The 16,628-nt window shown below is 30.1% G+C and overlaps 1 protein-coding gene across 2 annotated transcripts; it reads right to left on the bottom strand.

Moving 5' to 3' along the window:
* Positions 1 to 1,161: 1,161 nt before the first annotated feature.
* On the bottom strand, positions 1,162 to 3,212 carry LOC105768729 (BURP domain protein RD22). Of its 2 annotated transcripts, XM_052631301.1 has the most exons (4): positions 3,045 to 3,212; positions 2,839 to 2,944; positions 2,220 to 2,420; positions 1,162 to 2,159 (listed from the first exon to the last, which is right to left on the bottom strand). In XM_052631301.1, the coding sequence occupies exons 1-4, from the start codon at positions 3,078 to 3,080 to the stop codon at positions 1,372 to 1,374; spliced, it is 1,131 nt and encodes a 376-aa protein (XP_052487261.1). In that variant the 5' UTR covers positions 3,081 to 3,212; the 3' UTR covers positions 1,162 to 1,371. The 2 variants fall into 2 exon arrangements, with proteins under 2 accessions (XP_052487261.1, XP_012444305.1); XM_012588851.2 differs by having other exon boundaries at positions 1,162 to 2,420.
* Between the last annotated feature and the right edge of the window lie 13,416 nt (positions 3,213 to 16,628).

Raw genomic sequence — 16,628 nt, 5'->3', positions numbered from 1 at the left:
AAATATATTATACATATAAAACACTTATATTCCATAAATTGTGCATAATTACGTACATGCCTTCAAATAATCTAGAAAAACATGCACACCCCACTTATTATTTTTCTGAAATTTTCTCTCAAAACTCTCAACTCTTTCAATTCATTCTATGAATACCATGTGAACTTTAACTCCTTCATTCCACTAATGATTTTCCACGAACGATCTCTATTTTTTTTATCAATATAATATTTGTGATCTATCTCGCCTGTAAACCAAATTCATAAGCATCTGAAGACACCCCTTGCACCCCATTTGTTTCATAACCATTTGCTTTGGTGGAGATTTGTCTCATCCACTCGTTTAAAAAAAAATTCAGCACTGCAATTTGGTGATCAGAAAACAAATATTGTTGTTGGATTGTTTTTTTGGCAAACCAACATTGGGTTTAAGATGTCATTTTTCTTTATTGGATAGTAATAATCATTAGAGAGCAGTAAAACTCAGATTATTGGGGAAGAAAATGATTAAAGCAACCTCATGAATCATGTTTCTATATATACATATACACGTATATAATTATATTACACAACTAACCAATAGGTTTTGTTTGTTTCTCCAGGCATTTCTAATTATAAAACATTCTTGGGCATTTATCCGCATTGCAGGAATAAAAGGATCCGTGGAGCCGACGTCATTTATAATTATTTGACTTATCACCATAATCTGTTGAATAAGTCTTTCAAGGGCCTGAGGTTAGCCACTGAGGATGCTGCAGCTGCTCATCACAGTGGTGGAGGAATCAGACACGAAGAGCTGCACAGTGCACACAATGGTTTGTTCCGTACAGGTTCTCAAATTTGTGTACTTTGGAACCTACTCATATCTGAAAAGATTTTAATGCTGGTCTTACTATATTAAGTTAGCATCCTTCGAGATACATGACATGACACTCTGTTTAGAAAATTCTCATATGTATCATGTAAATTGGTCCAAAATTTTTCTGCTGTTGGGACATAGGAAAAACAATTTCTTCTCAGATTGCAATCGAGTGATGAACATGATAGTTTACCTTCAGAGAATTTTCCTGTGGAGATGGCTAATCTGAGATGAAAGAGAATTAGTAATCTAATGGAGAAACATAATGTCCGCAAAGTTACTTGGAATACGATGTCTGAAAAGTTACTTAAAATACTAATACATTTATCACCAAACCCTTGTGATACAGAAAGTAATATCATTTTATCCATTACTAAGAACATGATTCATGGATAGATTTTACATGACTAAACTTGTGGGTATATTATTATAGAACAAACTGGATATTGCTTTAAGCTGTTTTAATGCACACTGTGAAGAAACTATAGTGTATGAATCTACTCTTCAGGACTTTTACTTAGGGACCCAAACAATGTGATCCCGAGGAAGGAAATGGCAGACAGGAATGGTTCCTGGCTCAACTTTTAGGACTTGAAAAGCCAAATGCTTTGGGTTCCATGCTGATGTATCTGTGTGGCAGACTGCTACTGCTTTGGCTTTTGTTCCGTCAGCACCCTCTAAAGGAACCATGTAAGCCCTTGTTGTTTCTGATTTATGACAATAGAAGACAGCATATGCATAATTCTGTTTGTGGCACACTACAGCTTTGCCATTTGTCATCTTCTGCACTCCAGCTGTTATTGTATACTGCTGCGTTGGGGTTTGTTTTTCCACTTCTGTTGAGACTGCCTGATCAACTTTCCCTAGTTTGGAAATGCTATAGTCAATCATTGACTCCAGTGAGGTTGCACAATATTTTTCCTCTCCTTCAATCGCTGGCTGTTCGCACTCCTTAATTGTGTTCTTCATCATCTCTGCCTTCAGTGATCCAGGTTTCACTGAAAACTTGTTGAAAATTTCTGGCAACTTGTCAGATGAAAACGGTATTTTTTGGGCAGTTTGATAAGGTAAGAAAGCTGATTTCTCTGTATTTTCAGTGAAATGCAGGCTCATTGTTGCCCCGGGGTGCATATCCTTTTCCAGAAAGAAAAGAGCCACATTCGGGTCTTCATGGATTTGAGTTTCACTGGCTGCATAGTTGTAAACAAACGGACTCACATTAACATTTACTGGCTTTCCCTTGTGTCCGGTGTGTACAGATACTCCTCCACCTTTGCCTCCAACGTTCACATGGGTGCCACCTCCTGGCTTTCCAGTGTTCACCCCAACTCCTTTGCCTCCAACATTCACATGAGTGCCACCCCCTGGCTTTCCTGTGTTCACTCCAACTCCTTTGCGCCCAACGTTCACATGAGTGCCACCCCCTGGCTTTCCTGTGTTCACTCCAACTCCTTTGCGCCCAACGTTCACATGAGTGCCACCCCCTGGCTTCCCTTTTCCTGTATTGACGTTTACACCACCACCTCCTACATTTACAGAGGTACGTTTCTCCTCCATCAGTTCTGCAAATACACCGAAATGGGCTAGAGAGCTCAGATACATGCTGATGAATGCATGATTCCAACAAATTTTTTCATAGCAAGTCAATATGTGCAGAACACATCCTATTCCTATGTTTTCTGAAATATCTTGCTAAACAGAACGTATCCTGCTCTTTCTCTTTCAATAAAATGCAGGAACAGAACTATGTTAAGCACCTCATATCTGATTATTTCCCTGGTTCCATGATTACATGATTGTTTGTTGTATTAGGCTCAATTCAATTCTATGGGAAACCAGGGTCTGGTATTCTACAGTCCTCACTTTCCTGACCATCTCAAGTTAAGAGCTTATATCACAGTAGTCCTGTTTTGTCGGTGAGTAAACACGATTCAAAAAAAAAAAAAAAAAAGGGGAATTCTTGGGATATTAAACACTCACCTGGATGTAGAATTTCTTTGACAGCCTTTGGCATTGGAGTATTTGGCAGCTTATAGCTCCAATATTGCTCGGGTGAGAGAGCAGCATGACTTGCCACCACAGCAAGCTGCAACAACAAATAGCAAACAAGAAAAGTTGAGGTAAAAAAAACCCTCATAGTTCTTTGCATTCAACAACGAATAATCACATGAAATCGAAAAACTTACCGCTAGGCAAGCAAGAATTGGGGAGAGAACCTTCATCTAGAACAGGAGTGACTAATTCTAAAGAAAGAAAGAGCAGTGCAATGGAAAGGGAATCTAAAAGCTAGTGTTGCATGGAATGGAAAGTAGAGCAAGAATTCTCCACATTTATAATGAGAAATGTAGTAGGAGCCTTTGGACAAGTACTGCTGAATAACACTGTCAACAATATTTTTCAACCAACATAATGGCTCCAACTGCCACTGGTTCACTTAAATGCAGTTTATGACATGGGCTTAGGTGGATGAGGTTTGAGGGTGGTGGTGCGTGTATTCAAATTCATTTGCCAAACATAACTGACTGGGCCATTCGTCACTTGGTTATGGCCTTTAATTTTTGTGACAGTAATCTGTTTTAATTTCTTTTTGGACTTTTTATGAGATTTACTAAACTAACAACTACCCAATTTATGAGGGTTTAGTATGCGTTCCTTTCAGATAATTTCGTATTCAACTTTGGTTTTAGCCTTTCAATTAGTAGTGTCAATGCTATGGCTACAATGTAGACTGTTGGGAGGCGCTGAGGTGAGCAATGATTGTTTAGAGTTTTTTTCCGTTTTCTCCTCTGCCTACATATACGCCATTGTCTTTTAGACTGGAACTAGGACGGTAGCTCATTAACTGCCCATCAGTGCCACCCATTTATGATAAATTGTTGGGAGATATTATTAGATGATATAGGAACCACCATATTTGAATTTCGTGACTTTTAGTACATTTAAAGGAAGATTTCATGTGAAAATAGATCTGGTTAATATGTGTGTTTTATCTCAGATTTTTTTCTTTACTTTGTTAACGTAAATATAGTAAGAAGAACAAAATCTAGATACTAAAATTTTGGTGTTAATTATATCTGTCTTGTTTGTACGTCTTTTGTCATTGTGGTGTTTATTATATACTACTAATTATATATTTCTGTATCATGCCTTTAAACATAATATTATCATTGGGCTCAAGTAACAATCATCGCCTCAAAGTTTGGAAGCTAAATTTAATAGGCCACAGTTATGATTTGCCTTGAAGAATTGTTTGCTTAGAAATTCGAAAATATTATTATAATATGCTCTAATAAATCTTTCCCAACCACGTGCACCGCCCTTGTTTATCGGAGCTGGAAGGTAGAGGTTAGAATCTAGAAGCCATTTTTAGTCAATATATTTAATTCTAGTCCCTAGAAGCAACTTCATATTTAATTTTCAGGTTTCGGCTTTGGAAAATAGATTTGGACCGACAGGGTTCTACGTCTAAACCTGAACTACATAAACCTAACATTGGGCTTCAATCTAATATGAAGATAACCCAAAGAAGTTTCTAGTTTCTAGTTTCTAGGTTCAAACACTAGCCCAGAAAAGGGAAAGTAGATAGTAAATACTGGAATTTTTTACTTCATTAGTGGATTAAGAGGTTATCATTTTTTTTTCTTTTTCTGCCAGAAGTTTTTACTATTTATATTAATATTAAATTCTGATTAAATTTATGGTCTTAACTGACATTACTAATATCTCTTTAAAAGTTAATATAAATCAAGAAAATGGAAAACAAAACAGTAATTAATCAACTTTTACCTTCTTCTTTTTTTACTTTTACATTCATTAATTCCAACCTTTAAAAAATTCGGATCTAAAAAACTACTCAGTCCCCATAAACTACTCACTTAACTTTTAAAAATACAATAAAATCAATCAGCCATTTAAATTTTTTTTTAAATTAGCATTCATTTAAAAGAAAAATATATAATTTTATATAAAATTTATACTTTTCATCTATATAGCGGATGTATCATTGGACTAATATCTATGTTCCACTTTGTTAATTTTACTTGTAAAATTTAATAATTACAGTCGATAAATGAGATAATTTTTTCTTACAAACACAGGTGTTTGTCTACAATTTGAGTTGAATGTCCAAAAGATTATGGCGAATTTTATAACAACTTCAAAATCTGATAGTTCTAGCCTCCTTAGGGTAGGTTTTTTGACCAAATATGTATAGACTAGTTGAACATGTCAAGTTTTTTCTTTTCTGAGAGTAAGATGTCATGTGGGCATAGCCTTATAGGTTGTGGCTTCTACTTCCTATACATACCTAGTCCTGCATCTAATCTATATGCTTATGCGAACAACATACCAGAATTCAACCCCCAAACCTATATGAACATCTGGTTTGTAGGCCATGGTTAGTTACCTTGGTTTTGGTTGGCCATCTAGGGAAAGAAAGTTTTGGCAATTGACTTTGCCATAATTCTTAACATTTATGGACCCACATCCAATCATCTCTCTTATGGTGGGCTAAGGGTACTTTTATGTACATTCCAACATAAATAAATATCCCTATTTTACCTTGAAAATTTTCGTCAAGTCAATTTATTTTAATTAAAAAATTTACCTTTTATAAACATTTCGCTTATTGATATTTGCCTCTCATATGATTAATATGTAGACCTTGTCCAGTCACATTAACTCTTTATAAAAAATAAAATTTTATATAACTTGACAAATCACGCATAAAAAGATTCATCGTAACTTAACAAACATATTACACATATAAGACACTTATTCTATAAAACGTGCATAATTACGTACATATCTTCTAATAATCTAGAAAGGCATGCACACTCCACTTATTATTATTTTTCTAAAATTCTCTCAATACTCCAAAGTCACTCTATGAACACCATGCGAACTTAACTCCTTCATGCCACTAATGGTTTTCCACGAACCATATCTATTTCTTTGTATCAATATAATATTTGTGATCTATCTCGCCTATAAACCAAATTCATATGTATCTGAAAACACCCCTTGCCCCCACTTCATTAAGACCCCGTTTGTTTCATAACCATTTGCTTTGGTGGGGATTTGTGTCATCCACTCGTTAAAAAAAAATTCCAGCACTGCTATTTGGTGATCAGAAAGCCAATATTGTTGTTGGATTGTTTTTTTGGCAAACCAACACTGGTGGGGCGGTTTAAGATGTCATTTTTCTTTATTGGATAGTAATAATCATTAGAGAGCAGTAAAACACAGATAATTGGGGAAGAAAATGATTAAAGCAACCTCATGAATCATGTTTCTATATATACATATGTACACATATATAATTATATTACACAAGTAACCAATAGGTTTTGTTTGTTTCTCCTGGCATTTCTAATTATAAAACATTCTTGGGCATTTATGCTCAACCACACTTTCTTCCCTCGAAACTCAGTTCCCCATTATATCGTATTTATATATCTATATATAGAAATACTTAGAACCCTAAACCACTTCTTCCCTATTTTTTATTATTATTATTTTGTCTTATTCACATAATTGTGATCCAAAATTCCAATCTACACGCTCAGCTCTCATAATTAATCCCCACTAATTAAACTTAAAACCTAATAATTTTTTTACACATAAAAGTTATATGAGTCAGATATTCATTCTAAATTATGCGCAAAACTCATATACTTAAACAATCTTAGTATTTAGAGTTGGACACTGTGGGCAAGCTTCTTGACACACAGGCAACCAGATACGGAAACACATAAAAATGTATTATTCTTTGAAGGCAATTTCAATTATGATATTCCAAGTTGTTTATTAGTTATATTTTCAGTTTTTTTCCCTAATAAAATTATTGAAACAATTCCCAAAGAACCAGGTTCATGAACTGTAATCATATTGCAATCATAATACATATTAAATGGTTTTTGAAAAGGAGAAGGAATCTCCCAAATTTAGAAAGGATAACAGGAAATTTTAAAAGGATAATTCTAAATTCTGTGTGTGGATGAGATTAATGATGAGATGTTTGGTGTTTTCCAAATTTCCCATTCCTTCATATAAATAATATATACCCTAGTTTTCTCCATTTCTAAACTTTCCCTATGATAATTGCTTCTATCGTTATATTTTCATTTAATAACATATATATTCAACATAATTTTCATTTCACAGAAAGGAACATCAAACACTGATACATAATAAATAAAGTCTAAATTTTTTTTCAAAAAAAATGAAAAGAAGTGATATAACCACTTGACAAAAGTTAAATTATACCCCCCAAAAAAAAGTTTTATTATATATATTCTTTAGGAACAACAACTTGATTATTGGACAAATGCACTTTAAATCTTAGGGAAGAAAAAAAGACAAGTCCCCACGACTGTCTAATCAAGCATTGTTAGTGATTTAAAGACATAAACATATTCTCAGCCTCTTCGGGTAAAAAAAAAACTGGGAAAGTTTAATATAATACATAGACATACATACGTGTATATATATAAAGACATGACCTACAAAGATTCTGTGTTATATGATTAAGTTGCCCTGACAAGGGAGCGGAAGTAATGATTCTCACAAAGTTGAGATTCTTCTCCCCAAAATTAAATCCATGGAAATTTGCTTTGCTATTGTTTCATTTTCTTAGCTTCTTATTTGGTATTTTTTTTTTAAAAAAAATCTCTTCAGCAACACGTCTTTATCAAAATAGATACATCAAATGTAGCCAATGATATTTTGATGGAACCCAAAACTGTTTCTTTTGTGTTTTTGGTTTAAAAAAGGGCTTAAAAAGCTCACATTTGAACTTTTATTATATATATATAACGAGAGATTTGCAATCATAAGAGAGTGAGAACAATCCCATTAAACAACTTCCATGTAGGCAAATTAAAGGTCCACTTTGACAAATTTATGACCTAATTTAATTATGATCATCTCAATACTTTTTTCTCATAATATTAAAATTAAGATCTATATTTAATGTAGATTATTACACAATATAAATTATTATTATGATTTATTCAGGGTGAAGTCGGAGGGCGAAATTAAATTATAATTTTAACGATAGTAAAAATGTAATTTAATCATTTTAATAATCTATATTTTTATAATTTTTAAATGATTAAATCAAATTTTATCATTTTTAAGGGAGGCCAAAGTGCAATTTTACCTTTACTAATTTAAAATTTTCAAAAGGTTCAAGAATTTTTTTCATTTTAAAGGGACTGGCGAAAGTTACTCAACTTCAGTTTTGATGATGTGTTATCATTTGGTTCATCAATAGATAATGCATCACATACTAACCCTTAAAATAATGAAATGTTTAGAGGACGAATTAATGAAAAAGTATGTTAATTAATAGTACAACAGGCTTTAATTCATGGATTTTCACTACTATAAACTAAATCATATGAAGCTATAAAATGTAAGTTAAAAAGCATATATTTTTAAGAAATGTAAGTTAAAAAATGATTGAGCAATGAGACTACATATATGGTGGTAAAATACTAAATTACAAGAAGAAGGCATCTGATTAGTTCTTAATTTGTTTGGTGAGTATAAATCAACCATTACTGTTCTTAATAATGCTAGACAGCACATTTTTGCATTAAATTAAAAGAGATAAATTAATGATTTTGAATGATTGATTTTCTTAGTTACCCTGATATATATATATGACTTATTTTCGTGGGTTAACTTTCACAGTAGTTCACTTTACTTTAATTTTACATCTTTCCTACCCCACTAAATATCATCATGATTTGATGCTAATGACAAATTTAGAAGATGGTTACATTTTGCTTTCGGTTTTAACATTTCTCTAATACTAAAAAATTGTCAACTATAACCATTGTGAATACTTTTACAAGTTGAAGTACATAACTAATAGTTTTATATTTTATATATCAGCACGCGAATCACTATTTTCTACATATAATAATGGGCATTATTACCTTTTTATTATCATATTAATTGATTTAGCTACCCAGCAAAAGAGACAAAAACTAAAACAAACCAAATTAATGTTCAAGAATCCATGATGATTTAAGGATTTTTAAAGTCAAAACATTTTTTTTGTAGATAAAATAATTAAATAAAACTAATTACATAATGTTTTTATGTGTGAGATTGCCACTTGGATAGGTAATAGAAAAAAAGTGCTTGTACCTCCCTTGAAATCTCCTCAAATGTCTTTAATCTTTGATTTGTTTTTAAATCCATTTTGGCCAAGCAGTCAACAATTTTACTACATTCTCTAGGAGTATGTTGAAATGTCCCAACATCTTGCGTTCATCAAGAGGTGATGAATATGTCTAATGAAGACAGAGTTGGAACTCGTCGGAGAAGAATCCTGAATAGTTTTGATCACCTTCACACTATCAGATTGAATCCTCAAACTATAATAAGCATTAAACCATTAAGGATGCCCCATAATTCAGCTTTAAAGGCCGCACACTTTCAAGGTATAACATCTCTCTAAATTCACTTTAAACAAACATGAGATTTGGATTAACAACTTATAAATCTCATGATCATCAATTAAGATGATGGAAATTTTGACTGAATTTTTTGTGGGGGGTTTGCGTAAACTTAGCTAATTAATGATCCTCCCATTTGTTGGTTTCTAGATGAAGATTTTTTATTAGGTTAAAACACCTTTCTCATTATCACAATATCTCATGCCCCAGAAATATGATGAAACCTCCACTTTTAATTAATGGACAAACCAACATTCGCGTTAGATAATTAACTTTGTTGACAAATTAGAATAAGTCATTTCACATTTCAGCATACAAGGATAGTGGTAAATTAGGGTTTGTTTAGATTAAAAATCACTTAATTATATATTATAGATATGTTATCACATGCCAAATTTTAAATTTTACGTTATAATACATATTTTTTAACTTTATAAATGTAATATTTCAAAATCCATTTTAAAGAATTTTAAATTAAGAATAAGTAATTATACATGTAATAATCGTGCCTGAAATTAAAAGATTCATCTGAATCTTAATTTTATATTATTATAAAATTTTGAATAATATAAATTCAAAAGCGAAGATAAAGTTGTAGTCATTCACAACTTACCAACTTAAAAGAAAATTCAATAAAAATAGTGTGATTAGCTAAAGTAAGCATAAATATTTTTTTTAACTAAAGTTGACTTTTTCAATGCGAGTATAAATAAGAAAAGGTCAGCACACCTTAAATAAAAAAATTCGTTTTAGTGTCTTATTGTTGATATTTATAATTCGTGATTGGTTTTTTCAATAATATTATTTTTAAAATTTGAACGTACATGATACTTTTACTTTGTTATTTCACAATATTTGTCCCTTTAATTTCCATTAAAGCTGTCTCGTCAAAATGAAGATATGATAATTAATACCCCATTCTCCCCTTAACCCACACATCATTGGGCAAAGTTTGGGTTTCTGAAGTAGGCCCATCAACCATGTTACTACCTCAAATATATAAATACAAATATTAAAATTCTTTTAATCAGGATTCCAAATTATTGTTTATTAGTCAGCTTTTTAATATGACAAAACTATTCTCATCATAACAATACTTTTTTATTTATAAAAAGAATGGTTTTCAATAATTATTCAATTACCGGATTAATAAACAACACTAACTTAATCAGACACAGTATAGATATAATTTTTTATGTTAGAATTTCCTTTAGGTTAAGTTAAGATATTATTATCTCTTTTATTAATGTTGAGTGTTGATAACATCTTTTCTGTTTTCAGTATAAAGAAACACATCAGCTTGTTAACATTGATCAGGCAACAACACATTACGATCAACAAGTAATCAACCTTGTATCGAAATTGAAAGTTCTTCAAACAGTTATAAAATTGAATTACCAACTACAACATATTTAACGTTGGAGACAATAATTGGAACGTTGTACACACATACCTACAATATTCTTAAAGAAAAAATCAGAAACGATGAAATTATTGTAACAGGGCATGCATGGGATAGGGATAAACATTGAAATGAAGCAAAGCAAAAAGTCAATCTAAGTACGGCTTCCTCAATCTGTTTCTCACCTACTAACACCTTTCATTTATTTGGTTATTTTTATATCAAGCAAATTAACAAAAAAAAACGACGCAAAATGATAATATGATTGAAAATACAACATAAAAGAGTAAATGTAGTAAAATTCTGAATATGCATGTCATCTCATGTTATGAAATGGGTAAGAATGAGTGACACATTCCTGAAATTAGACATTTATTACGCCGTGATAAAGGGATGAGTGAGGACAGGAGAGGGATCAAACGGTAATTAGGTTTGACTGGAACTGCTTCATTTTCACATGTATCTATTTACCTGCTTCACTTTGATTGGATGGGAAGTCAAAACTGGACTCTTTTATCACCTTTTTTTTTTTTTACAAAAAGAAAATATTGGTGACAATGTATGAGGCTAGCTAGGTGTATTGGAAGGGGTTCTTTTTTATTTTTAGAACAGAGAATCAACGATTGATTGGGGAATTGAAGTGTGACAAGACTCAAGTTTGCTAGATGAATTTGCTGGTCTTCGATGCAATCTTTTTGATTGATTATTATTATTATTATTATTCATAATTCAACTGTAATTTCATCTCATGACTCATCCTATACTTTTTATTATTGTTTAGCCTTTGCCTAAATGCCTAGTTTTACTATATATCCACTCCATGCATGGCTATCAAAACAGTTCCCTACTTATTTATTTATAATATAGATCTCTTGCTTTTTTACTACTACCATGATAAGATCATGATAAGACGGATATGGCATAAGGTTAATTTCTTCTTCTTTTTGAGAATTTTGTACTTACACTAACTCTTGTTAATTGTTTCTGTTTATTGATTGAGGTGAATATTTTAATTATCTCCCGATACCAGAAAATTCTTTTAAGGGACGAATAAAATTTTAATTTTTACTAGTCTATATATTTATAATTTTAAATAATTAAATTAAATTTTATAATTTTAAAAGAATCAATATATAATTTTATTTTTATTAATTTAATTTTTTACAAAACTTAAATAATAATTTTTATTTTAGAGAAACCTTTTATATTCGCCTCGGCTCTAATTTTTATGAAAAGTTGAGTTTTAGAGAAATCACATAAAGGGAATTAGGTATGATAATTTTTATTTTTAAAATCCCAATCAACATATAATTTTTTTATAATTATTACTTTGACAGTTATACTTTATTGTAATTACTGTTTAGTGGCTAAGCATATCCTTCCTGCTTCACACGCGTTCAGTCTCTATCCCTTTTTTTTTTTATACAATATTGGTCAACTATGACTTTTACTTCCTCTACTTGACACATGTTCAGTCTTTTGCATTTTACAGAAAATTGGTCTAATATCACTTTTGGCCCTCTACTAGGGCTAAAATTAAAAATTAATGTTTATACTTGAATTTCTACAATAATTCAACAATAATATTTGGTCCTATTTTTTTATAATATTTTTTTAAATAATTAATATTGTTAATTATTCTGATAAATTTTTGGAGTGTTTTTTGAACAAAATATTAATTTAACAAAAAAGTATTTCCATATGTTAAGTTGGAATAAGTTAGCTACCAAAATTGTTAACGTGTTAATTATTTGGACTAACTAATGACATGAATTTTCCTCTATTTTTAGTCATTATAAGATAATGGTAAAATTGTAGTTTCGATTTCTCTACTACGCTCACATATGATATTTTATATTTATATTTTTAAATTTACATAATTTGGGCCTTTACTTTTACAATAGCATTAATTAGTCCAAATGATTTACATACTTATATGTGATAATCATCTTATTCTTTTACTATCATATCATTTGTACGCTAACTAGTGTCTAAGAATAAATAAAAAGAAGTTATTTGTGGTTGAAAGGCTATCGACTATACATTCATAAACGTCTTGACAAAAAAAACAAAGACTGTGAACGTGGCAAAGTGGCATGACATTGTAATTTTTTTTATAGATGATATGACAATGATCAAGTTATAATTTAAGATTTAATTCTTATACTTCAACTTCTTGACATGAATTGCTACCTCAACTTTTATAAGGTCATTGATTAGCGCCTAAATGCCTTATTTTTATTAAAATGGTGATGTAGTTTTAATTTAAAGTCACGTGTATTGTAATGGTTTTTTTTATATGGTTACCTTGTCGGCATTTAAAAAATTAAAATATCACTCTAACGAATTTAATAAAAATCTTTAATGATATTAACAATTACAATTGAATTTTTAAATTCAAAAACAAAATAAAATAAAAATATAAGACTAAATTCTAAATGCACGACGTGATTTTGTTTTATTTTTAAAATTTTGTATATTTTTATGGTTGAACGAAAAATACAATGTTTTTTAGTCTTAGCAAAATGTGACAGCTAAGGATAATGGTTTATCAGATAGTTTAAAGAAAAATGATACATCGGAAGTCAAATGATGAATTTGACTAGATGAGACAACATGATTAAAATGTAAAATATAATCATGTGGTAAGGACTATGTACTTTTCGCATTTCATTATATAAACCTTGTAAGGAATTATTCTAATAATTTTCTTTGTCTAAAATTATTTAAGTTGAATGATTTACCTTTGGCATTTAGGATTTGATGCCAATACGCGATTTTGGACTTCTAAAGTTCAAATTTGTTGTTGAGCCGATTATTTATATTTTATTATGTTATAAAATGATCGAAAATAATAAGAAAAAAAATAAGAATACATAAATTTTTATTAAAATAATTTTTATAACAATATTTTTCATAAATTTTAGTAAAACTAGTTATTTTCCTAAGTAAAATAAAAATAGATTTTAATTAATGTATTATTTAAATAAAATATTTAAATTTTGTATACAAAAATATAATAACCATTAAAAATAAATTTTAATAAATAAAATTACATTTCTAAATTTTATTAAAAGCGAATCTAAATTTCACTAATTAATATTGTTATTAATATATTATAGTTTTTAATTTGAATTTTTAAAAAAAAAAATCTAAATCTTAGATAATTTTATAGGTGCGTCAGATGTTGGCATTACATATAGGTGTCTCTATTATAAAGAGGGTTGGCAATATATGATTTATTGTGCGTGAGTTCATAACTAATGCTTAATATATATTTGGCACTTAAGTTTGACACTTTTCTCTAATGTGGTATTTATGTTTTCTTCAAAGTTTTAATAACCAAACTTGGCAATTGAATCTATCAGACCATTAGTTAGCGATACAATTGGTTCAACCATCGATCTAAAATAACTAAATAAATAACTAAAAAACATAAAAATTAATAAAATATTAGAATAATTATAAAAACTAGTTCAACTGTAGGTTTTTGTCTTGATTTCTAGTTTTTTACCAATTTTGAGCAGTTCGCTCAAAGACTAGTTCAACTTCTATGTCCATATTGGTTTAATAGTCAGTTTTCGTTCGGTCAATCTAATGCGGTTCCAATAAAACTAGTTTTTTTGGTCCGATGTGGCAATTGTATTTAGCAAAAGCTATACATTTCTTATCCAATAAAACTAAATTTATTCTATTAGCAAAACCATGAAATTTCAAATAAATTTATATTAGCAATTAATTTTCATAAAATCAACATTAAAACTCGAATTAAGTACCAAAAAATTACTGCCGATACCTATGGATACCAAAATGTATAACTTTTCCAAATATAAATTTCACATTAAATTAAAAAAACACAAATATGGTATTGAAAAAAATAATCAGAAATATCCAATAATATACTAAGCCTATAACTAATATTATACTGAGTTTATTTAATTTGGTATTGTTTTATTAATTGATAATTTGATTAATAGTTTTCACCTAAATTATTTTTTATTGCAATTATAATGGTTTAAAGAAATGCATCGATGCACAATAGGACTAATTGAAATAAAATTTAATTTAATGTTAGTGAAAAATTGAAAATCATTCCAAATCAAGTATCCAATTCTAAAAAAATCCAAAAATAAACTTACAAATTTGAAAATATCTGAAAGATGTTGAAAAATATCATTCGTGTGCATGTGCTAGAGACTTCTTCGGCTGACGCACTATCACTTAATGGTAAAACTCATACAAAAATCAATTTATTTTATTGTAATTAAATACCAATAAATTATGGTTTGTAAGTTGGATTAGAATTTCATCACGCAACAAAGTTCAAGACTAGTATAGTGTCCGGTCCGAATTCAACAAGATAATTAAATTTTAGTTTTTGAAGATGGTTTGATAGTTGAGGGTGTTCATCCTCTCAGATGCGACTTAAGTTCAAGTTATGCTAATCACGCTTCTTGTTTGAACTTTGCCATGTTATTGTAATTATAATATTTAAAAATATTTTATAATAACAAATGAGTCATTAAGATATTAAGTACACATAAATGTCACGTGCTACTTTTCTTTTAGATTATTTCGAGTTCAAATTTCAATATGTACAAATCATGTGTAGGTTTATTCTAATTTTCAATAAATTAGGCTTTTCTTATGAGTAATTATATATATTTGTAAATTCATTTTAAAGAATATTTTATAATATTTAAATAAAAAAAGAATACTCAGGCTCTGTTTGACTTTTAAAAATATTTTTATTTTCGGATATTCAAAATATATTTTGTAAATAGGTTCGTATTTTCTTATAATAGAAACATAGTAAATAAAAGAATAAGAAATTCTAAATTGAAATGTAATCAGTAATTAATAAATTTGATATTTAAAAAGTGTTGATATAAATTTAAATGGTGCCCTGAAAATCACAAATCATTTTTAGGTAAAACAATAGAATAACTATTTATTGGTTACTGCTTTATAAAAATAACTCCTGTTGCCTAAAACCAAATGAAACTTGGTGGTCAAACTGAGTGTAACTTGGGTCTGAACATGATTTAAACCAAACAATGGCACGACCTCAACCAGCTATGGACTAGACCACAACTTTTTATTCCGCAATTAGTTCCATCAAACCGAAAACTGTAAAATCAAACCGGTTACTTCGAATAAAAATATAAAATATCTCAGCTTGATCAAATATATATGATATGGAATTAAATGAAAGGCAAGAATCCCTTATTGGGATGTGATGATATTTTAAGTATCCAGTTTGTTGAAGTTGCTGTGGGCAAAAGAAATATCATAAGATAAGCAGGAAGCCATGGGCACTGGCAATGGCATTGGTAGGGCCTTCCCTGCAAACACGAAATTACTTCATATATTAAATGTTGGGACCGTCATGCACCAATGTGACAATGGCCACTGATCCATCCCCACCCTAACCGCCATGCCATTCTCACTCTAATCATCACCACCATTGCCGTATGACAAGCCGAATCCCACTTCACATTATATATATTTTTGCTGTATTGAATTCAAATTCCAAATCAAGTTCGCGACATTGAAACATAAACTAGTCTGTGTCAAACTGAAGCTGCAAACATTGATGGGAGGCAACTCATATGCATAAAACTGAACCAAATGCACATGCCATCCTGCTTTTTTGTTGTTCTAAAACACTTGAATCTAAAATCCCATGATTACAGAATCGGCCCCTAGAATCCAAAAAATATCCCAATAGTAATACTCCAATTTCAACACCATTGGATGTGGAGGCATCTTGGCTATTATTCACAACCCACCACGCTCCAACTTGGTCCTATGATTGCCAACCATAATCAAAACTCAATATCCTGTGAGAATCCTACCAGCATCTTTTCTACATTAATCATAATTTTAACATATAA

Source organism: Gossypium raimondii, chromosome 5, assembly GCF_025698545.1.
Source record: "Gossypium raimondii isolate GPD5lz chromosome 5, ASM2569854v1, whole genome shotgun sequence".
In the NCBI taxonomy this organism is placed as follows: domain Eukaryota; kingdom Viridiplantae; phylum Streptophyta; class Magnoliopsida; order Malvales; family Malvaceae; genus Gossypium; species Gossypium raimondii.
Note: the sequence above shows the minus strand (reverse complement) of the source record. Positions and strands in the feature narration are given on the sequence as shown.